The sequence below is a fragment of the Durio zibethinus genome, chromosome 22 (assembly GCF_047325235.1).
Source record: "Durio zibethinus cultivar Kanyao isolate XHJ-2024 chromosome 22, ASM4732523v1, whole genome shotgun sequence".
Taxonomy (NCBI): domain Eukaryota; kingdom Viridiplantae; phylum Streptophyta; class Magnoliopsida; order Malvales; family Malvaceae; genus Durio; species Durio zibethinus.
In genome coordinates, this window is record NC_143183.1 from 22,134,181 (window position 1) to 22,156,829 (window position 22,649).

The 22,649-nt window shown below is 35.0% G+C and overlaps 5 protein-coding genes across 12 annotated transcripts; 4 read left to right on the top strand and 1 right to left on the bottom strand.

Annotated features, from left to right (window-relative positions):
* The first annotated feature begins 2,571 nt into the window (after positions 1-2,571).
* On the top strand, positions 2,572-8,018 carry LOC111306935 (uncharacterized). Of its 4 annotated transcripts, none has more exons than XR_016331884.1 (13): positions 2,572-3,138; positions 3,244-3,658; positions 3,741-4,392; positions 4,713-4,753; positions 5,246-5,314; positions 5,530-5,630; positions 5,799-5,877; positions 6,054-6,152; positions 6,268-6,336; positions 6,461-6,510; positions 6,638-6,719; positions 6,951-7,056; positions 7,454-8,018. XR_016331884.1 is itself a non-coding variant. In XM_022904971.2 (13 exons), exons 1-13 carry the CDS (start codon positions 2,726-2,728, stop codon positions 7,578-7,580), a joined length of 2,292 nt encoding a protein of 763 aa, XP_022760706.2. In that variant the 5' UTR covers positions 2,572-2,725; the 3' UTR covers positions 7,581-8,018. The 4 variants fall into 4 exon arrangements, 2 of the variants coding, with proteins under 2 accessions (XP_022760706.2, XP_022760707.2); XR_016331885.1 differs by having other exon boundaries at positions 6,298-6,336; XM_022904971.2 differs by having other exon boundaries at positions 6,962-7,056.
* Positions 8,019-10,608: 2,590 nt separating this feature from the next.
* LOC111307525 (uncharacterized) lies at positions 10,609-12,082 on the top strand. Its single transcript, XM_022905541.2, has one exon. It carries the CDS (start codon positions 10,863-10,865, stop codon positions 11,835-11,837), a length of 975 nt encoding a protein of 324 aa, XP_022761276.1. The 5' UTR covers positions 10,609-10,862; the 3' UTR covers positions 11,838-12,082.
* A 142-nt stretch (positions 12,083-12,224) lies between these two features.
* Positions 12,225-15,764, bottom strand: LOC111307526 (putative pectinesterase 67). Of its 2 annotated transcripts, XM_089751656.1 has the most exons (6): positions 15,698-15,764; positions 13,648-13,816; positions 13,382-13,544; positions 13,092-13,298; positions 12,759-13,006; positions 12,225-12,645 (listed from the first exon to the last, which is right to left on the bottom strand). In XM_089751656.1, exons 1-6 carry the CDS (start codon positions 15,750-15,752, stop codon positions 12,492-12,494), a joined length of 996 nt encoding a protein of 331 aa, XP_089607782.1. In that variant the 5' UTR covers positions 15,753-15,764; the 3' UTR covers positions 12,225-12,491. The 2 variants fall into 2 exon arrangements, with proteins under 2 accessions (XP_089607782.1, XP_022761279.1); XM_022905544.2 differs by lacking the exon at positions 15,698-15,764 and having other exon boundaries at positions 13,648-14,267.
* Positions 15,765-15,857: 93 nt separating this feature from the next.
* On the top strand, positions 15,858-18,843 carry LOC111307528 (putative enoyl-CoA hydratase 1, peroxisomal). Of its 4 annotated transcripts, XM_089751659.1 has the most exons (4): positions 17,185-17,279; positions 17,350-17,423; positions 17,516-17,763; positions 18,586-18,843. In XM_089751659.1, exons 2-4 carry the CDS (start codon positions 17,376-17,378, stop codon positions 18,614-18,616), a joined length of 327 nt encoding a protein of 108 aa, XP_089607785.1. In that variant the 5' UTR covers positions 17,185-17,279; positions 17,350-17,375; the 3' UTR covers positions 18,617-18,843. The 4 variants fall into 4 exon arrangements, with proteins under 4 accessions (XP_089607784.1, XP_022761280.1, XP_089607785.1 ...); XM_089751658.1 differs by lacking the exon at positions 17,350-17,423 and having other exon boundaries at positions 15,858-17,279; positions 18,589-18,843; XM_022905545.2 differs by lacking the exon at positions 17,350-17,423 and having other exon boundaries at positions 15,873-17,279.
* A 124-nt stretch (positions 18,844-18,967) lies between these two features.
* LOC111307178 (putative ubiquitin-conjugating enzyme E2 38) lies at positions 18,968-21,097 on the top strand. Its single transcript, XM_089751657.1, has 2 exons — positions 18,968-19,683; positions 19,877-21,097. The coding sequence occupies exons 1-2, from the start codon at positions 19,674-19,676 to the stop codon at positions 20,806-20,808; spliced, it is 942 nt and encodes a 313-aa protein (XP_089607783.1). The 5' UTR covers positions 18,968-19,673; the 3' UTR covers positions 20,809-21,097.
* Positions 21,098-22,649: the final 1,552 nt, after the last annotated feature.

The window sequence follows — 22,649 nt, forward strand, 5'->3', positions numbered from 1 at the left end:
TATCTTGACAGCAAATGAATCCCGAAGCTTAAGAATATATATATATATATATATATATATATATATATTATAATTTGAACACTGTTTCCCTGGACATGAAAGTGATCCATTAACTATGCTGATAAAGCAATGTTAATATTAAATAGCAATTAAAGCATACAAAGCATATTATCTAGTCAGTAGGGCTCTAAACGAATTGAACATGTATGAACGTTTGTGGTTTATTCATTTATTTTAGAAGTGTTTATATTTGGTTTGTGTTTGTTAAAAAAATTACTTAATTCACTTATGTTTGATTCGCTTAAATAGTAAGTTATTCGTATTTAGTTCATGTTCAATTCAATTAAGTTAAACGAGTTTGTTCGTGAATATTAAATGAATATATTCACGAATATATATAAATGAATCATAATAAAAAAAATTTAAACAAATAAACTCTAAATGAATAAAAAATAAATACAAATGAATCTTAAAATAGGATTAAGATAAATGATAAAAATATAATTTTATTAGTATTATTATAAATGAATAACAAACAAATAATAATTAAACAAGTTTTAAATAAATTTTAAACGAATTTGTTCATGAATATAAATGAATCAATAAGATCTTTATCTGTATTCAATTTATTTAATAAATAAATATAAAAATATTATTCAAAATCATTTATTAAATTTAATAAACAAATATAAACAAACAAAAACTAAACATATTTATAAATAATTCATTAAAAATTTTATTCGTTTACACTCTTATTGATAAGTGAAAATTAAACATTAGTGTAAGCAGCTGTAAACAAACCTTCACAGAAAAATTAGGCACGGGGGGATTTTCCGTTGACATGTTTTTGCGAATTCACTTCTAATTATGTCCAAAAGCATGTGGGTTTAAGATAAGGATGGCATCCCAAAGCTTTTGGACTTGCCCTTTTTCTGGTTCCATTTTTTAGTTAAATATTATACTTCAATTAAATTTAAAGAAAGAAGAAGAAGAAGAAGAAGAATAAAGACTTTATTGCTGTTTTGTGTTTATCCAACCTAGAAAATCCTACGTGCCCTTAATCATGCTGTGATCGTAAACAAAAAGAAAGGCTACAACTTGCCTTTCCTTTCAAATATGTAAAATTGACGATTGGCGAATTTACATAATATAAAATATTAATAATTTATATATTTATATTATATTTTATATTTTATATAAAAAATATTTATTATAATTTATATAGATATAAAAATATAAAATATATTTTTATTTAAAGTTATTTATAATTTTTATTAAAATATTAAATTATTTTATTTTTATATTATATTTTCATATTATATTTTAAAATATATATGAAACTGACCCTAAAATAAAATTTAAATAGACAGGAACAAATGCTTGAGAGAGAGAGAGAGAGAGAGAGAGAGAGAGGAGATAAGAAAAACTTCAGAAACAGCCATACCCATGCCTTGACCTTAGAGACAAAGTAAAACTCAAAACCCAATATATATTTTTTTTTCCTTCTGATTTTCCTTCCATTTAGTTATAATACACAAGAATTTTAACATTTTTATTCTCATAAATCACCGTTAAAATAATAATATGATCATTTTGGTACCTATATATAATACAGACACTTTTATTTCGTTTTTTTTTTTAATTTTAATCTCTCATTTTTTACTTTATCTCCTTACCATACTGACTTAGTTTCATGGCTGTCTTTATCTTACAGTTCTTTACTACAAACAATCACGAAAATCTTGGTCATCAACAAGACATAATCAACATGCTTTCCATCATCCAACCTTTTAGTGGCATTATTCTTCCTTAAGACATACTTATCTCAAGACCAAAACCTCAAAATTTGATGATTTAGACAGCTTTTAGTTGATTAGCTCAAAAGAAATATACAGCTTCAGTTCATAATACAAAAAAAAAAAAAAAAAAACGCCCCCTAATTTTTATTTGTATTTAACTTAAATTATTTTTTAAAAAATTTTTAATCAATCCTTAAATCTTTTAACCTATTAATTATTTAATTAGAAAAATATTATACAAAAAAAAGGGACAGTTTATCTTCAGATTTTTTTTATCAATTTAATTTATTAAAAAATTTACTTGTGTAATATTCATAAAATTGGAACCCGATCGATAAATAATAATATTATTATTTTATGAGATCAAGGAGAGACTTGTAATTTCACATTATGTGAAGTCCAGCTTAATCGCAACCTTGAAGCTAATCCACAACTCCCTCCCATTTGCATTAAAAAAAATTTTAATCCCCCAAATTTCAACGGCTTCATTAATTTTTAATTAACGAACAAAAATGTGGATTGGAAGCATCAAAAAAGAGAGTGGAACTAGGCTTTCCAAGCCTATAAGCGGAAAAGTGAAAGCCGAAATCCTCCCAAAAAAGGAGGCTTCCGCAATTAACGTTTATAGAAAACGCGCTACACGGATTGGACCTTCTTGTAAAATCTATCACTTTAATAGGCTAATACTCACCACGTGAGTTAATAGCGCGTGAGATATCCACCCGTGGTCCTTTCTGTATTTAAGCATCGGGTATGAATGTAGCTTAGATTCATATGATAATAATGATGAGATAAAAAAACCAGAAAACGCCCAAAGAAAAAGAAAAACACACGAAAAAGTTGGAGTCTTTGAGTGATAAACAAAGCTTTGAAGCTTCCCATGCTTTGAGTTTGTTTGGGTCAAGGGAAAAGGAAGGAAAGCAGAAATGGAAACGCCTCCAGCGGAGGAGCTGTTGAGGAAGATCCAAGAACTGGAAGTGGGACATGCGCATCTTAAGCAAGAAATGTCTAGTTTAAAACAATCCGGTGTCGAGTCAAAGCCTGACTCAACTCGTCAAAGATCCCACTCTACTTCCCTTCAACATCCGCGATTCCCGGGGAACGCAGTGGCTGCGACGACGGCTGCTGCTGCTGCTTGGAAGAAAGGTTCAGGTTCGTTTCGACATTCCTCGCCGTTGCAAATAGAAAGCAGAAGCAGTGACGTCGTGAATGGCGGTGGAAAAACCGGGAATATAGGCCCAGCCGCCGTTAATTTCACTAATAGCCAGTATTTTAGTATATTACATTCTATGGGACAATCTGTTCATATATTTGATCTTAGTGGCCATATAATTTATTGGTATGTGAACAAGGGTTTCTTTTTGTTTTTATTTTTTTCGATTATTGAGTTATAAAGTTAATGTTTTTATTTGGGCTTTGTTTTTTTCTTTTTTTCTTTTTGCAGGAACCGGGCTGCTGAAAAGCTTTATGGTTATTCAGCGGCTGAGGCCTTAAGGCAAGACGCCATTGAGCTTCTCTGTGATCCTAGGGACTTTGGGGTCGCTCATAACATAGTTCATCGTGTTATGATGGGGGAGAGTTGGACTGGGCAATTTCCTGTTAAGAATAAAATGGGGGAGAGGTTTTCAGCAGTTGCAACTAATACTCCTTTTTGTGATGATGACGGTTCTTTGGTTGGAATCATTTGTGTATCCATTGATTCTCGGCCTTTCCAAGAAATGATAGTTGCATTGTCAGCTGAAAGGCAGCCAGAAGGAGATTCAACCTTTAGCTGGTCTAAAAATGCTGTCTCTGCTAAACTTGGTCTTGATCCTCAGCAGCCTTTGCAAGCCGCAATTGCATCGAAAATTACAAATTTGGTATTTGTTCCTTAATTTTTGCATGTGTTGTGTTCTGGTTGGATTTTAGCTTGTGTTGATTGTTAATTGTTTACCAATGCAGGCTTCCAAGGTGAGCAACAAAGTGAAGTCCAGGATTAGGACAGGAGAGAATTGTGTTGATCGTGAAGACGGAAGTGGTGATAGTCATCATTCTGATCATGGTTTCTCCGATGCAGCTCTTTCTGATCATAAAGAAGATGCAACTTCTAGTGGAGCCAGCACACCTAGGGGAGATGTACACCCATCTGCTTTTGGTGTCTTTGCTCCTTTGGACGAGAAGTCCCCGGTAAAAACCTCTAGAGATTCTGGTGATGAGAGTGAAGGAAAACTTGCAATCCAAAAGATTATGGCCTTAATGGGTAAGAAAGGGATATCATGGCCTTGGAAAGGGAATGATCGAGAAGGATCAGAGGCAAGGACTACACGTTTTGTATGGCCTTGGGTGGGTAACGACCAAGAAAATGAAACATTTCAACAAAAGAGCCCGTATTCTGGTACAAAATCTGAAGGCCGTGTTAATGAAAGTAATAAACCTGTCAATAATGAGGCATCTGGTTCCTGGTCTTCCTCTGTAAATGTTAACAGCACAAGCAGTGCCAGCAGCTGTGGGAGTACCAGCAGCAGTACTGTTAATAGAGTTGACATGGACTCTGATTGTTTAGATTACGAAATTTTGTGGGAAGACTTGACGATTGGAGAGCAAATTGGTCAAGGTAATTTCTTTAGAGATAACAGCAACTGGGAGACTTGAAGGAATTATGAACTTGTTGATAACTGGAGCCAGTACTTTATGCTTAAAAACTTTGCACTGGTTCTAATCTCTTCATTCTCTTTTGATGTGGGTAATATCATAGCACATGAATGAAACCCCAAATGTCCACCTGACAATCATGTCAATGGCTGAGAATTTGGTCATTGCCTCAAAGCTCTGTCCATGTCTTTGTTTCTATGCTATTGTATTTATTTCTGTGGTGTTTTTCTTGGATATATGTTATTTTAACACTTACTTTATGCTCCTTTGGTTTACTCGCAGGTTCTTGTGGAACTGTGTATCATGGTCTGTGGTATGGATCAGTACGTTCTCCTGCTCCTTTCATTGCCTTCACTTTTGAGAGGACGTACAAACACATTATAGATGAATATAGATTAAAATTTTGGGATAAGATGTATCATGATTTGCTTTGGGTTCTTCCCTCTAACCATATTTATGCTCTTATGTGAATAGAATTTGCATAAAAAGGAAAGATGCTGACATAGATTCCCATCAGCTAATGTTCTATATAGTATTGCATAATATAGGTTAATATAGGTTCATCAAACATGCATTTGGTGCCTTAGTCTAATACAGAGAGAGTGGAAGATGAAATATCCAAAATTTATTTGAGGATCTTATGCCATACTTGTGGATAATTCCAGTTAATGGAAGTGATGGTGTCATTGCAATACATGAGTCTTGGTACTCTTTAGTTATTTATTGGTATTAATTATTAAATGGAAAATGGTAGGGAGCATGAAAAAAAATTGTAATCATCTTATTATTTGTGTAAATCATTCTTTTTTTTGCAGGATGTTGCTGTCAAGGTATTCTCAAAGCAGGAATATTCAGATGATGTGATACATTCCTTTAGACAGGAGGTGTGCTTTATTGTCAAATTATTTTTCACTGTGTTTACATACTTAGTCATATTTTTCTTTCTCTTTGATGGTAACCGTAGAATCATGTAATACGTGCCCATCCTCGCTTTGTATTAACCAACTTGCCGAAGTTGCCGCATTTGTAATTATTTTGAGTTTCTTTCATCCTTTTTCTATGCTGCTCTCACTATTTTGTTTTTGCTTTTGCTTTGAAGGTATCTCTGATGAAAAGACTTCGGCATCCAAATGTTCTTCTGTTCATGGGAGCTGTGACTTCACCTCAACGACTCTGCATTGTCACAGAGTTCCTTCCACGGTTTGATCTCAACTTTCTTTTTGAAATTCCTTTTGTGCTGACACTCTTTTTTGTAACTTTCACATTGCATATCTATTGCTCTCTGGGACAGTAGTTTTGCTGATTTAATTAAAGTTTAATTTGCTTATTGGCTTAATGAATGCGTATATTTATATTTTATTGATGCAGTGGGAGTATGTTTCGCTTACTACAGAGGAATACTACCAAATTAGATTGGAGACGGCGTGTTCATATGGCTTTTGATATTGTGAGTATCAAGTAGTTTTGGATTTTTTATTTTTTCAATTTTGTGATGATTCTCCTATTGTGATGGATATAATGCCATCATGCATTGGTCTTCATTTGTTTTTATTTCATTCTTGTTTGTGTCACTGGAGTAGCCGTTCCCTCTGCCAATTCATCTTATTGATCGAACTTTTACAGGCACGAGGCATGAATTATCTTCATCATTGCAATCCACCTATCATTCATCGTGATTTGAAGTCTTCAAATCTCCTAGTTGATAAGAATTGGATTGTGAAGGTTTGCCATTAGCTATGTGCATCTTTTTTAATTGGAAATCCAGTTTTGGTTTACTTCAGGATTTGAGGATGCGTTTTGTTTGCTTAAGGTAAAAAGTAAGATTCTATTTGAACAGGTTGGTGATTTTGGTTTGTCGCGTCTCAAGCATGAAGCATATCTCACAACTAAGACCGGGAAAGGAACGGTATTTACTGAAACCTTTATATGCTTCATCAACAATATTAATCTAATGAGTCTAAATCATGTTGTGAGGATGCATAACTTTCTAGTTTCATGGTTGACTTATAAATACCATGTCTTTTTTGAAGCCTCAATGGATGGCGCCAGAAGTTCTTCGTAATGAACCCTCAGATGAGAAGTATGTTGCTCCCTCTGCTCTCTTTTTCACTTGCACACAACATATTCCCCATCTTCTGGCCCCATCACATTGACCTTTTCTCTCACTGCTGACCTTGTATTTCTTGTTCTTTTTGTGAAACACTTAGGTCCGATGTTTATAGTTTTGGAGTCATATTATGGGAGCTTGCTACTGAGAAGATACCTTGGGATAATCTCAATTCAATGCAGGTATAGTTTTCATTTAAAAGATTTGCAAGTCATTCTTGTCTGAAGAGTTGAACATCATCCAACCAACTGCTCTCTTCTAAAGAGAAGGTCCTATATTGGATCCCCTGTTCTCCATACTATAAAAAACGTTTGCTGGCAATGTGTGAATAGGTTTGAGTGGAATTTTCCTTTAGAAACTACTGTGCATTGCAAAGCTTGTACCTCTGCATATATGAACAACAGTTTGTTTAGAATATTTGCAGGTGATTGGAGCTGTAGGGTTCATGAACCAAAGGCTAGAGATTCCAAAGGAAGTAGATCCACGGTGGGCTTCTATAATTGAGAGTTGCTGGCGCAGGTGCTTATCTCGTTATAATGTTTACATGTTTTCTGATGTTTTTCTAGATGCACTGCTAAAAGTTTGGCTGTAGTAAACCAGTGCATAAGTAATAAGTTAATTCAATATGATGGACCAAGTATCATTAAGAGTCTCAAGCATGGCATTATATTAATCAAATTAGGTACTTATGCACTGAATGCATGATTAAAGTTGCATCCACAAGTAATACGGACTAGAACTTTAAAATTCGATTTGCAATCATCATGATGGCCTGAATTATTTAAGGTTTTTAGGTCATTGGCTAAGGTAGTGCTTTAGTTATTAATTAGGACCCAATTGTCTTCGGAAGTAATTTCCAATTATGATACAATTTGAAATTGTGGTCTGATACATGGAACAACTTTTCCAAAACCAGTGATCCACAGTGCCGGCCAACGTTCCAGGAACTACTGGAGAAGCTTAGAGATCTTCAAAGACAATATACTATCCAATTTCAGCAAGCTCGTAACTTGGCTGGAGATGGCTCTCAAAAGGAATCATGAAGCAAATGTGTGTTTTTGGTTCCATTCTTTCCTTTCAGCAAAAGCTGTAGAAGCATGGGCAGTTTTTTGCTAACATTTAGACACCCATCGCTGTTCAGCTGATGGTTACCACAAGATTGCCGCTTAGACTTGTGGCATTGGCATCGAAAAACTCAGGCCAGACAAAGAAAGACGAAAAGGAGACAGTAGTTGGTACCATGTGAGCTGCCCAAGTTGGAGGATGATTGGTTGGTTGTAAGATGTTTTTTATAATCTGACATCATAAAATAATCTTGGAAAATCTGTCAGTGGTGCTGTGTGATTTAGATTCATGTTGGGATCATGTCACCTTGTGATTTTTAAATGAGAGCATGTCAGGACCACTAAGGAAAGCTGTACAGAACACAATCTACATTGGTGTAAATAGAGTGCGATCAATGTCTTGCTTTGTTACTTTAATAATTACTGGGTCTTCTAAATCCTATCTCACCGGTTCTTTTTCATGTCCGCTTAGAAATGTGAGTGGGATTTGAGTCAATATCGTCTGTAAATCTAAAAAGTTCCACTTATTTTTTGCCCTTTTTCCGTTTTCAGCCTATCTTGTCCTTTGCTTTTTGCTTCACTTCCATTTTTTCTACCAAACAATATTAATATTGCTGCAATGAGCTTGATTATTGGGTAATGCATCTTTTTACAACAGTTGTGGAGGTTCCACAACATGCGCAGTGGATGTGGCACTAGGCACTCGGCATGGCGGCTGACCTAAAAAACCCACAAGCTGTCCAAGCCAACATTTGGACAGATACATTCACTGATTCTGTTGTTGCATTGCACCTTTTAAGAGTATTTTTGGGTTTAAAAGATAAATTTTTTTTTTTAGAGATTATCAGCATATAATTAAAGATATTTTTTATTTTTGAATTGACTTGACATATGTAGTGACATGTTAATTCAGACTCTCATTTTCTTTTGTAAATAGAGTTATTGAGATATTATTTATTTATCTGATTATTTCCTTTACTTTTTACTTTTTTTTTCGATTTTTTTAATTTTAATTTCTGACTTGAGTGTTAAATTACAAACATAAAAAATATCTCATTGTTTTGTTTTTAACCTCTCTTTTTTTCTCTTATGATTTCAAAATCTAAACCCTTAGTTTGGAGCTCGGCACAACCAGCATCAAATGTTCATATGATATTATTCGATGTTAACATTTCAAATGATCTTACAAATGGTTTGTCAAAAACTTGAGAAATATCAATTTGTTTCACCAACTCCGTCTGTGAAGCAATGATCGAATAGCAGCAACAGCATCCCCCTTGTGCTCTCTACATGTACTCTCATCCACCTTTTTTGTCCAGCTTTTTCCGGTGGAAAAGATAACAAATATTGGAATCTTTGGCACATTACATAGATATAATTTAAATGGCATAAAAAAGAAGAAGCTCCGGAAGCTAAAACCCCGTTGTTGTTCCAGTTTGAAATCGATATGAGTTAATCTAAAATACGAATAAAAAATATAAATGTCATGATTTAAAATTTTAGTAAAAATTGAGCTTAATAAAATCAAAAAAATATATTTTATTTTTTCATACCGATACGAATTGTGATATGTAATATTTATATAAATATAATAAATATATAAATTATTAATATTTTATATCATACAAATATATGAATTATTATATCTAATTTTAATTAAAGAAAGATAGAGAAAATGATATCAAATCCTCTATCAATTGGATTATGGATCCAGTGTCGTGCTTTTCTTAAGACCCATAATTAAATTATATGTTGGCCCAAATTTAGATGAAAAGTTTTAAAACCCGTTTACGAAAAAGAAACCCGTAGGTTCGAGAAAATCATTCAACCCTTGTTTGAACCTTGCTTTTTATCATGCAAGATGCTTCAAACATTGAACCCAATGTCATTGATGCAATACTCCAATTGGGTTTCTTGAGGCCTGTTTTGAATTAAAATTAGGGCCTGTTCTGGATTCTAGAAAAAATGTGGCCAATCATTGGCCCAAATTTCACAAACTCACTAATTTAACCCAAATTGAATTGATACAATACAATATTCTTTTTAATGATTTTATAGTTCGATCTATCTTTTCTTTCTTGCAAAAAAAAATTCCAACATCTATTTATATGGAGAGAAAAAAATAGTACAAGAGAACATGTTCTTTTCGACCTAAAACCCTCAAGCTATTACTTGATAATTAATTATTTTTATAGATATTTATATTTAATTTATGAGATATTATTTATTTTAATTCAAAAATTTTTTGATTTTATCTTGTAAAAAATATTTCATTTATTTGAGTTTAAATTTTAACTTATATATCATGTTAGATTTTCAAAACAATTCAATATAAAATTGAGGTGTTATAAATTCCTTTATTAAAACTTAATGTACTTGTTAAACTCAACACAAAACATATACAAAATTATAATCACACCAATCATTAAGCTTTTAAAAATAAATTTTATTATATAATACTTAATTCTTTCAAAATTTTAAAAGTAATTCTCATCTTATAGTATTCAATTTCGATTTGACTAACAAATGTTTTAATACCATTTGTGAAATCTCGTATAAGATCTAAAAAATATTAACTATTTTAAAATAAAAATTTCATGATTTTATTTCAAAAAAATATTTCACAATATAAATTTATATCTATACTTATATATCATAATAAATTTTTATATTTTGAATTAAATTGTATTGTTAGTTCTTGTTTTTACTACCGATTCTCCAACCCATTTGTTTTCAATTTATAAAAATGAGTTCCAAACTTTTGTTGTAAGTCACGATCAGAGGGGAAAACATGTTATTAAATGACAATTTAAACATATCACATGGGTTGGGTAGCTTCTTTCGTACCCAAAACAAAAGCTGCAAAAGGAAAGTGTTTCAAGTCTTTCCTTAATTAATAGTATGATCATGATCACACGTATACATGTTGACCACGATTCAAATTACTGGGTGAACAGTGACCACAAATGAACATCACAGGAAAACTAGAAATAACTCATGAGACTTTGGTTTCAATAATTCTGAACCGGCAGACAGGACAGGAGAAAGTAGTCGACGTTTCTGACGGTGGTGGCGCAGCACTGGCAAGCATTATAGCTAAATAAGCTAGGCTAGTAGTTGAGAAGCTAGGACTACATTAATGACAAAGTCACCGGCCAGCTTAGTTATTTTTTTTTTAAACGAGTTGAAAGTTTGCACCATTTCATTTAAGCAAATGTGCAATGTAAAACTAAATCTTCAACTAATCGATTGCATGCATTAATGGCTTCTATGATATTACAGTCTATATATAAGAGGTTCTTTGCTGAAATCAATACAATGCTTAACACTGACCAAGACTTGGGAGTGTTTTGTTTACATTTAAGAAAGATGAGGAAAGTAAGTTCCAAAAGACTTGGAGTGTTTGCAGTGATATTTGTGTTTGCCATAGGGATAGCAGAATGTCGAAAACTTGAGAAGGAGAACCTGGGAGTTGGTTTTGGAGGAGGGCTTGGTGGTGGTGGTGGTGGTGGTGGTGGTTTAGGTGGAGGTTTCGGAGGGGGAAAAGGTGGTGGGGTAGGAGTTGGAGGTGGAGCTGGTGGGGGGCTTGGTGGTGGTGCAGGAGGAGGACTTGGTGGTGGAGGTGGTGCGGGTGGCGGGTTTGGAGGTGGAAAAGGTGGAGGTGTAGGCGTTGGTGGTGGACCTGGCGGTGGTGTTGGAGTTGGAGGTGGAGCCGGTGGTGGTGCTGGCGGAGGACTTGGAGGTGGAGGTGGTGCTGGTGGTGGTTTTGGAGGTGGAAAAGGTGGAGGTGTGGGAGTTGGCGGTGGTGCCGGAGGACTTGGTGGTGGAGGTGGAGCCGGCGGTGGTGGTGGACTTGGAGGTGGAGGTGGTGCTGGTGGTGGTTTTGGAGGTGGAAAAGGTGGAGGTGTAGGAGTTGGCGGTGGTGCCGGAGGACTTGGTGGTGGAGGTGGAGCCGGCGGTGGTGCTGGAGGAGGTCTTGGTGGTGGTGGTGGAGGACTTGGAGGTGGAGCTGGTGGTGGTGTCGGAGGAGGACTTGGTGGTGGAGGTGGTGCTGGTGGTGGTTTTGGAGGTGGAAAAGGTGGAGGTGTTGGAATTGGAGGTGGAGCTGGTGGTGGGGCAGGTGGAGGACTTGGTGGTGGTATTGGAGGTGGAGGTGGTGCAGGTGGAGGTTTTGGAGGCGGTGCTGGTGGTGGATTTGGAGGTGGTGCTGGTGGAGGAATTGGAGGGGGATTTTAGTTCCAAAATATGCATGGTAAAGTTGTAGGTTGTAACCATGCTATGCATTAGTGTAGTTGTCATTTGATACATCAAATGACAACTGACTAGTTACTTATTATTAAGCAAATAAAAAGTAAAAAACTGCAATGTGTTTCCTAGCAAAATTCTATGTCCAAATCTCAATTTCTTATTTCTCTGTATTACTATGATGTACCACTTGAACCATGAAAAGAAAGGTATCCAATGGATTTGTTTTCTGTTAATCATAATCTCAACATTGGACTGATTGACTTGTTCTATAAGAGTGTCAACATCAATTGTCCTTTGATGTTATTCTTGTCAACATTTTGGGGCTTTTTAGATCTTTTCCTGGATGAAAATATCATTCTTGGAGAGAAAAAACGGAAGATGGTCTACCATTCCAGCTAATGAATAAATTTGAAATACAGAAATTACAAAATCCTTGTGCACTTGAAATGATGTTGAAAAATTAGCTTTACAAATGATGAGTACGTTATATTTGTCTGTGTTCATCTGAGCTTAAGGCCTACAGGCCAGAGACAATACATGAAACCAGCCAACTGCATGCAGGAAGCCTGGAGACTGAAATGCCGCAAGGACCGTTTAAGTTTTCCTCTCATTTTTATGATACTATCAAACAAATTATTGCTTTCATAGCCATACAGGCAGCCAATCCTTGCCATTTATAAAATCAATCGAAGTCCAATATGCAGCTTCCTTTTCTGTCAGTTGTTTTGCCCAAGGAACTCGTCCACCTGTTTCAGATCCTGGTCCATAGCAATTGTACTCCGCATGGAATAGATTACTGTTTTCATTCATAAAGGAGGCTTACATCAGATAAGAGAAAATGGAGTTGCCTGTGAACAAGGAAGGAGAATGTGCAGCATAAATTTACAAGAACAAGGCTAAATTTCTTACTCTGGGCCGCCATTGTAGCTCCAATCTGTCCAGCCATGGGGTACAATTGTCCTAGACAAGTATGTCTTTGCAAATATCACAGTTGAATAGGCCCCTTTAGCCCTTCCCAAGTATACACCTCCAATGCCATAAACCTTTCCTTTTATAAACACAAAACCGCTGTTATCATGTGGACTTTCCCTGTTTTGAGCTGTAATGGAACCGTGAATCTGAACCCTCTTGTCTTGCAGCACAAAGATCTCACAATTCTGCATCCATGGTCATAAAATCAAAATTATTTCTCTTCCAAACTCGGAATTCTGGTAAAGGAAATCAAATTAGTTTCTAACTTACATGAAAAATAGATCTTGCACGGCCAAAAATGAAATCAATTGACCCCTGGATGTAGCAGTTGTCATAGTAATGTCTCCCTTTATAATCAAAGAGAGTATTATGGGTACTAAAAAAAGCACAATGGTAAAATGAAACCATATCTGCACCCACAAAAGCTGCCACCGACTGATTCTGAGAGGTATAAGCAATACCAGTAGGTGCTTCATTCTGCATTGAAGGAGTAAACAAATGGAAACCCTTTTTTGTGATATCAATGTTCAATTACACATTGAAAAATAAGAGGTTCTTACCTTGAAGCTAATGCCAAAGGCAATGAAGTGCTTGGCTTCAACTGTAAATGTGGCGGATGCCTTGTTGTCATGAGAACTTAGGGACCAGACAATAGCCGTCCTTCCTCTGCCATTACCTCTCATGAAGATATAAGGTTTATCTTTTGGTATGTGCACCTTTTCTCTGCCAGGAAGAAAATTGAAAACATTAACATAATAATAACATTTTAACAGGGTTTCCATAGGCATGTGGTCTGTTGGTAATTTAATTCATAGAAGATCATTACTGGTAAACCCCTTTCCTAAGATGGATAACAACCCATCTAGAGTTCCCCTTTGGAACAGAATTAATGGCTTCTTGAACAGATGTGAAGTCTCCATCACCATTGAGATCAACCTTGATTGTTATATTGGTTCCAATCTTCTCTGTTAACAAAGGAGAGTCTATGACTGTTTCTGCTGACATGCCATCAGCAAAACCCGGGAAACAGATTGCAACAGCAAAAATGGCTGCGAAGACAAGATGCATTGGTCCTATAGAAAATGTCCAAGACATGTTTTGAAGCTGGTTTGAGGCTTCTCTGAGGAGAGATTGCAGAAGACCTTTGAGAGGTTTTTGAAGATTTTTTTTTTTTTTTTGGTATGCAGTTTGTTTGGAAGGTAAAATTGGATGCTCATAAATTGGCCGAAAATTTGGTTGGAAAAAGGCATCTCTATTTTAGAGGTCATCCAACAAATTCTTTTGTGGCTCACATGCATTGCTTTCTTTAAGTTCTTCTGAAACTTTTGTTGGAATAATAATAGCATTCACAATCTTTACCATTTATTTTTTTGGGTACATATGGGATTTACCAAGGCATAGAAATTTCGAGACAATTAGCCATGTGATTACTCTTTTCTCATTAGTAATTGCAAATTGGATGTGGGTCAAGCTTCTTCATTTGAAGAAAGTTCTGATGGCAGGGAACAATAATTCTTCAATCCAAATGGAGAAATACAGATAAATGATAAATGAAGTTATGAAAGGGTTATTAAATGTTTGAAATTGACAATCTGTGATAATTAAGAAAATTCTGGGGATTCTTTTGGCCTTCCCTGGCAAATTATTGAAGCTGAAAGAACTAAAGTTTTGTGTAATAACTTTTGATTGACTTGTCCATATTCAATTCACCTTGACCTGCAAAATTTTACTTCGTAGTTTTGATTTCGCATGGAAAATGAAGATGCATTTCAGCATTATTTCATGAAGTTGAAACTCAACCCAGCCATGCAGGTTCTGTGCAGTGTAAAAACAATATAACTTTCCTGATATAATAATTATGGCCTGTTCGACGAAAAACTTCAGTGCGGTGGGAACTCAATCACACCGCACTGAAGTCACGTTTGGTCCCAAGAGGTCACTTGTACTTAAGCTTCAAGATGAATGTGATCAATATATAGAAACTAGATAATTCGGCAGTGATAATTGAAGCCTTTGATGAAATTTATTGCCAATCACTTTGAGGAAAGATTACAACTATCAGAAGTTGTACTATTTACGCACTTCTACGTCATATAATCATTAATCAAATGGCTAAGTAATATAAATACATGTTTCGAGCTGGTGGAAGATATGGAAAAGCATTTCACTTTCCACAGACAAACAACGGTATTCCTTCTCTGTTTTTAAGAGCCATATCTGCAATTAAGCTCTTTTACTGTTTACTAAAAAAGACCATGGTCACGAGAACCATAGTTGCAGTATTCTTCCTGTTTCATTTCAGGTTTGGGGTTAATGGTTTGGGCCTCTCTTATCATTTCTATGAGAAATCGTGTCCACAAGTTGAGGACAATATGAAAAATGGTCTTCAGGCCATATTTCTCACAGATCCCACTTCGCCAGCGGCTTTGTTAAGGCTTATGTTCCATGACTGCCAAGTTTAGGTATCTAGATTTCACTCTGCCATACCTTGTAGGCTTGTAGCCAAGGCCTTAAGGGGTTTTGGCCAATGGTACAATAAGAATATCTGTCAAAATCATATCCTCTTTGCATCCATAGCATAGTCTTAATCATTTGACGTCTAAGTTTTTTTATCTTAGGGTTGTGATGCTTCCGTTCTATTTGATCCAGGAGAGGGAAGCGTGCCAACGGAGATTGCTTCAACAAAGAATTTTGGAATTAGAAAGATGGAGTTAATAAGCATTGTAAAATCAATGGTAGAAGCGCAATGCCCCCAACAAGTTTCTTGTGCTGACATTCTCATATTGGCTGCTCGAGAGGCGGTTGCTCTGACTGGAAGGCCACGGATAAAAGTTCCATTAGGACGGAGGGATCTTCTCACACCGCTAGCTATGAACTTGCAGATGCATTGCTCCCACCTGCAACAGCTGGAATAGCTGACATGCTTAACATTTTCGCCAAGAAAGGAATGACTCTTGCAGAATCTGTTGCCATTTTGGGTAATCACATGAATTTCTTGAACATATATAGTTAATTTAATGTGTGTGTGTGTATATGCATTTTTCCTGTATAGAAATACCACTTGCTACCTTACTTACCTTTGCAGGTGCCCATACGCTAGGAATTACGCACTGTTCAAACATTCAGGACCGACTACAGTCCTAACAATGGTGACCTTAGAGCAATGGAACCTGGTTTTGCAGCATTTTATGAGGTTAATCTCGAATTTAAGCTTTGTTCTCAATGATCCTACCTCATTTGCATTTGATAACGAATACTATGTTAACGAAATGGGAGGGAGGGGGGTGCTGAAAATAGATGCTGAAATGGTATTAGACCCGCGAACAACTCATTTTATGCAACATTTCTCCATTAATCAGGATGATTTCTTTTGTGAAGCTATCTTGTTCTGGGGTTCTAACCGGGAAACAAGGTGTCATTAGAAAGAATTGCAATGCAATAAACTGATCAGAATTGTTGGTTCGGCATAGATATTCTGCAGTAGGAACCTATTATCAATCCGTTTCTACCTTGATTTTTGATAATAATTAAGCTTGTTTAACCATGTTTTTCCACTTTCTACTTGACCAATTATCAATAAGACGGGGGCCATTTTTGCCCATTTCCAAGCTAGACAAAGGTCCATTGGACCGACGCCAATCAGTAATCAACGAAACGGCAGAATATTAGTAAGGCAATAGCATAGCAAGAAAAACCACAACATGAAGAAGCTTGATTACCTAGTAAAAGCCATAGTTCAGTTTAGCTAATTAAATCAAGCTTAGTTCTTAATGGAAAGAATTCTTATATGCTAACATGAGATTAATTTGACAGACGCTTTAATTTGATACTAATGATTTCACGCTTTAATTTGATACTAATGATTTCCTATCCTAAGGATTTGATCCAATTGGAATGTTATGGTAGTTTTCTTGTGCATAGGCCTGCACCTGTCACCTGCAAACGACATAACCGACACGCAGTCCAAGACATCTGGTTAATCCAAACCAAAGTCAAACAATCACTTCTGTTGGTGCTCCCTTTAAAAACTGTTTTTTTTCCACAAAATAAATCAGAAAAAAAAAAAGTAATAAGCCAATCCTCGTCGGAGAAACTAATCCTTGTGACCCGTGAACCCGATGGATTGCGACCATCACCATCAACGGACCCCCGTCTCTCAACTCGTTGACTCTGCGCATGATGACAGACCTGGCCCAAGCGTTCAAGGCCCTTGGAAAAGACGACTCGGTTCGGGTCATCATTCTGTCAGCGTCAGGACAAACCTTCTGTTCAGGCGTGGACTAGACGGCGGCAGAGCAAGTTTTCAAGGGTGACGTGAAGTGCCCAGACTCAAACCCGGTTTTCCAAATGGAACAGTGCCCCAAGCCCATTATCGGGGCTATCAACGTGTTCGCCGTGACTGCTGGGTTCGAGATCTCCCTCGCTTGTGATATTCTGGTTGCCGTCAAAGGAGCCGAGGTCATTGATATTCATACCAGGTTTCATTTTTTTTCTTTTGATAAATACTAAGTAGTTTGTGAAACTGTAGTAGGTAAATTTGTTATCTGGATAAACATGGTAAAGATTTGGGACATGACAACGATAAAGAATCGAATCTTAAAAGTAAGCTTGAATATATTTATGTGATGCTTTCGTGTGTCTGAAAATTGTTGTTTTATTGATTTGGGATATTTCCTTCATGGGGTCTATCTCAGAAGCTTCCACGCATTATAGGACCAAATAAGGCTCGTGAAATATCGTTAACAGCCATGCCTTTGACGGCAGAGCAGGCTGAGAAGTTGGGGTTTGTGAATTATGTTGTTGAGGAAAGTGAATTGTTGAAGAAAGTTCGACAACTTGCTGGAGCAATTGTGAAGAATAAGCAGGACCTGGTAATTAGGTACAAATCTGTGATCAATGATGGATTCAAGTTGGATCTCCATCACGGTCTCGCCTTGAGAAGGTATTCATTTTTTACTTAATTTCATCTTACATATCAAGCATAGGATTGGTTGAGGATTGTGTGTTCTTCATGTCATATCATATCATCAATAAGGTATCCAACATCTTGAGTTTACTTAGTTTTAGACAGAGATGGGATTGGTTTTAAACATCTTCTGGTTAGCAAAGATAACAGTTTCAATTTTTAAGTAATTTTAGTTTGCAAAACAATGTATCAAACTCATAAATTGTTTGGCTTGTGGCTAAGCCTGAGCCTTTGTAAGATTCTGTATCTGCCCATCTTATAACCTTTAAATCAAGGAGCTTTGACAGCTTCAGTCGATACATATGCCAACACGGATGAGGGTTCTTCATATTTGCCCTGCATTTAAGTCGTAAAGAACAGGATTTTCCTTTTATTTTTTGGAGCAATATGTACCTTCTTCACCAGTCAGGACTGATAGACATAGATTACATCAATGGAGAATTGAAGGGATTAAAAGGGAAGTCGATAAAAGAAATGACCATGGCATATCAGTTGCGGCTGATCATGTGTGGACATCCGCAAGACTTGCATCAAACTTTTAAGATATTGTTCGCTTTAATCTGAAAGTCTAACAGATTTATCTCAAAAAAAATATATCACAATTTAGGGTTTAAATCTCTGCATATATATCATACAATAACTTTAGATTACCTCTATACGAGATTGGGGCATTACATCATGAACATTCTTTAAAGAAGCCTCTTGAGCATTATGTTCTTATAACTGCAGCTAATACGACTGGTTGATCTTTTATGCATATTTATGCTAATGTTCTCAATCTCATTCTTCTTTTATCAGTAGAGGGCTCATAAGTTTTACAAAGGAATGACCACAGAACAGTTAAAGAAGATGCAGGAATTCATAACCAGTTGGAGTTCCACAAAACCATCTTCCAAGTTGTAATCCATGGATGTTCTTTCTTCCCGTTTAGTCACTGTTGTAAAAAGGAAATGTTAATAAATTCTTGGTTGCTGGAAGAGCCTCTTTGTAATGAGAACTGCTCTTTCAATTACATATCCCAAAAAAAAAAAAAAAAGGCCCTGCCATTACAAGGTTGCCGAGGTTTGGTTTTCATCATAATTCTTTCTTTCTTTATCTTGAATTTCTTTATTTGCTTTTGATTATATTTACCATTTTAAATTCAAATCAATTCTTTTTTTTTTTTTAGAAATTACAATTAAATATAATGTCAATGAATTACATCAATTGGACAAACCAAAAAATAAACTAGCATATTTCATCTCATACATAATTAGATTTAAGCTTAAAATTTTAAGATTTTAAGACCTCTTTTTGACGAATTCAAATAAATTCTTATAGCACATTTGCCAAGTAAGTAAAATTTTTATGGTAACCAGTTTTATATTACTACTTTTGTTTTAAATTTTCTAAAATCGTATGGTGTAATTTTTGCTTTAAATTTTCTAAAGGATTAAATTCTTGAACCTAGGATTAAACTATTGAATGAATTAACCTCACTAATTGAAAATCTTGAATTTGAATTGTCCCTAAAAACCATATGAAAAATCACACTCAATTGGTTGTCTTTCTCTATATAGAAAAAAAATTAGTACTATACTATTTAAAAGAAAAAAGAAAATATTATCAAAAAATATTTATCCCCAAAAGAACTAGTTCTTGGGCACATTGATTATTGATGATTGAACTTTTTTCGGTTATAAAAAGAAAAAAAAAATCCAGAGAGTCGTATGGAACCTAAACCCTTACCCCCCCCCCCCCCCCCCAAACTCCCTTTGACATGTTACAAAAGCAGTAATGCTACGAGGACGAGGTTAGCCGACGGGTTTTCTTCAACTTTAGACACTTGTCAAGGGCGGCACAGATCAATAAACAGAGGAGCTTGACCCTGGAGCAATCTTAAACTAATGGCTTTAGGTAATCTTTCAACTCATTCTCAAACTTTCTTAAGAAAGACTAGTTTTAATCTTCTGGATTTGCAAAATTTTAATGTATGTGAAAAAAAAAAATTTATTTGGATACATGATTATTATCTGATAGACAAACTTCTATATGAAGGGTCAAATTGTCTCCATAATTTTGTTTTCTTTTCTTTGATCCATAAATACAGGGCTGAAAGAAGCTGGTGTTAAGTTCAAGCAGTTTGATTGTGTAACTGATTTCTCAGATCATTATTATTATTGTCGTGCCAAGACAAAGAAGAAAAACATCCATGGAAAAATCAATGACAAGAGTACTGTAAATAGGATCATGAAGGAGTGGGAAATTCTTGAGAAGCATCTTCCTAAGTCAATCTATGTGAGAGTCTATGAAGAAAGGATTGATCTGCTCAGTGCTGCGATCATGGGTGCTAAAAAAACTCCCTATCACCATGGACTCTTTTTCTTTGATATTTCATTCCCTTCTGATTATCCCAACAACCCTCCAAAAGTACGTTACCATTCGTTCGGACTCAGATTGAACCCGAATTTGTACAGCAATGGTTATGTTTGTTTGAGCTTGCTCAACACTTGGGATGGGGTAGGGACAGAGAAGTGGAACCCTCTTAAGTCGACAATTCTTCAGGTTTTGGTTTCGCTCCAGGGACTTGTGCTCAATGAGAAACCTTACTACAACGAGCCTGGACTTAAACCCTGGGAAGCTTATAATGCTGACGTTTTTACTTTGTCTTGCAAGACAATGCTGTTTCAGCTTGGAAATCCACTCAGGAATTTTGAGGCTCTCATTGCTGCACATTTTCACAAGCATGGAAGCACTATATTAAGGGCTTGTATTGCTTATAAAGAGTGTCGTGTTTGCATCGGCTTCTTTAATGGTGATGATGCTAATGCACCATCTTCTAAGAAAAAAATCAAGGTATCAAAGCAATTCAAGAACTCCATGGACAAACTCTATCCAGATCTTTTCAATGCCTTCAATAGAATTGGAGCTCCTTTGCGGAACATGGCTGAAAAGCTAGTAACTGACGTTGACATTCAAGAAAAACCAGTGAACGGTATTATCAGCAAACTGAAAACGTTTTGGGAAGCCATGACAACTTAGATATCAGGAGAGAAATTAAGGAGAACGACCATGAACTGATCCTGTTCATGTTTCTTAAAACTTGTAGGCAACAGTGTATTTACTAGATTACTTTCTTGTGTTTCTGTTAGTTTCTAGCTCTTTTCTTAATCATTAGATAGCATAAAATTTATAGGTTTATCAGATTTTTTATGCTATATCGCTATATATATCAGCATTCCTGATTGGTAAATTTTGCAGTCCTAAGCTGTAACTTCTAGTTAATCTTTCCCTTGGAGTTTATGCATTTTGAGGTGCGAGGCATTTGTTATTCGGAGACTGTGTTATCAGGAATAAATGAAGAAATTGTAAGTATTGAGATTTGAATTTTAAAATTATTAGATTTCAAATGACGCATGAATTAACTACGCTCGGGAAATTTGGTCTTTATTTCCCCATGAATGAACATGCCTACAAGTCTGATTACAGTCGCTAATCCTCCTAAAGGATCACACTAAGTAAAAACGAAAAAAGTTGACTGATGTATATATATATATATATATATATATCAAACAATAATTGTCTTTTTCGATGATAAAACAGGAATTTCTGACATCAAAGTCCAAGTAGCAGCCTCTTTAAATAGGACACTTAGCCAATGGGGCACAGTTGAGTTCAGCGATGCCTTAACTTTTAACTTTTTCCTAGGAAGGGAAGGCACAAACAACCAAGGGGTTGCTCTAGCCTTTATTGTTAGCTATAAGCCAAAAACACTTTTCTGAAAGGAAGCCTAATCACTGTGTTTCAAGGAGCAGAGAAGGGCTAGATGATGCTCTGGATTATATAATATACATATATATATATATATATATGGCACCTTGGATTTTATTAATAAAATTTATTTTTAACACCATTTATCTTGTTCAGCCAGTTTAGGGCCATTAGGCGAAATGGAGTACCTATCTCAAAAGTTGAATCATAGGTTGATTCAGCAAATGCAAACCCAACTAATCAGAAGGAACCCAAACCAAATTCTGTGGGCTATGACTTCCAGAAAGAAGACTTTAATTCGAGGCCTATACTGACCAATCCAAGTTGGTTATGGTTTGGTCGGGACTTACGACTATGGACGGATAGATGCTTAAACTAAAATTTCGTTGAATATTTGTTTAAATTATTTTAATTAATTTTTATTTTTTATATTTAATTTTAAATATTAAAATTTAATTATAAAATTAGTTCAAAATTTATTTATCACCTTTGAATAAAAAAGTAGAATATGTAATACTTTGAGAGGAAAATTTTATATGCAATATACTTACGTGGAAGAATATGTAAAGATAATTTGAGGAAATGATTAGATTAAGGTAAATTTTGAAAATAACCTTGAGACATTTGCTTCATCAGATTTTTTTTTTTTTAGAAATTTACTTTTTCGTTATTTGATTGTTTGGTTTCATTAAAAAAAATTTTTATGTAAAAGAAAACTTACAATCCCAACAATGTTAAAAAGGGAAAAATAAGGGGAATCAAAATTTCTAATCTCTTCGAGTTTTTAGTTTCTGAAATAAAAGTAAAATTTTTACTGTATTTACCTTCACTTAAGTTAGGTTTAGATTATATAAATAATATTATTTATCTTAAAAATATAATAATTTTATATACTATTTTTTATTTAATCTTCAGAATACAATAAAAATAATATTTTAAAGATAAAACACAGCTTTTGTTACAAATATGAAAAAATTTATTTTTTAAGAAATTTAACAAATACAATGTTTTTAACATAAAAATACGGTTTTTATTGAAAATATGAAAAAAAATTTGAAATTATTAAATTGCAACAAAAAAGATGTTTTTAATATTAAAAACACAATTTTTAT

Excerpts from the sequence above, each read along its gene's own strand:
- LOC111307526 (XM_022905544.2), bottom strand. The coding sequence starts at position 13,916 with ATGTCTTGGACATTTTCTATAGGACCAATGCATCTTGTCTTCGCAGCC. Across the intron at positions 13,545-13,647 it reads CTTAGGAAAGGGGTTTACCA|AGAAAAGGTGCACATACCAA; the intron begins GTAATGATCTTC and ends TCTTCCTGGCAG. Across the intron at positions 13,007-13,091 it reads GTGCAAGATCTATTTTTCAT|AATTGTGAGATCTTTGTGCT; the intron begins GTAAGTTAGAAA and ends CCATGGATGCAG.
- LOC111307528 (XM_022905545.2), top strand. The coding sequence starts at position 17,169 with ATGGAACAGTGCCCCAAGCCCATTATCGGGGCTATCAACGTGTTCGCC. Across the intron at positions 17,280-17,515 it reads TTGCCGTCAAAGGAGCCGAG|AAGCTTCCACGCATTATAGG; the intron begins GTCATTGATATT and ends GGTCTATCTCAG. Across the intron at positions 17,764-18,585 it reads CACGGTCTCGCCTTGAGAAG|TAGAGGGCTCATAAGTTTTA; the intron begins GTATTCATTTTT and ends TTCTTTTATCAG.
- LOC111306935 (XM_022904971.2), top strand. The coding sequence starts at position 2,726 with ATGGAAACGCCTCCAGCGGAGGAGCTGTTGAGGAAGATCCAAGAACTG. Across the intron at positions 6,153-6,267 it reads ATAAGAATTGGATTGTGAAG|GTTGGTGATTTTGGTTTGTC; the intron begins GTTTGCCATTAG and ends CTATTTGAACAG. Across the intron at positions 6,511-6,637 it reads AATGAACCCTCAGATGAGAA|GTCCGATGTTTATAGTTTTG; the intron begins GTATGTTGCTCC and ends TGAAACACTTAG.
- LOC111307525 (XM_022905541.2), top strand. The coding sequence starts at position 10,863 with ATGGCTTCTATGATATTACAGTCTATATATAAGAGGTTCTTTGCTGAA.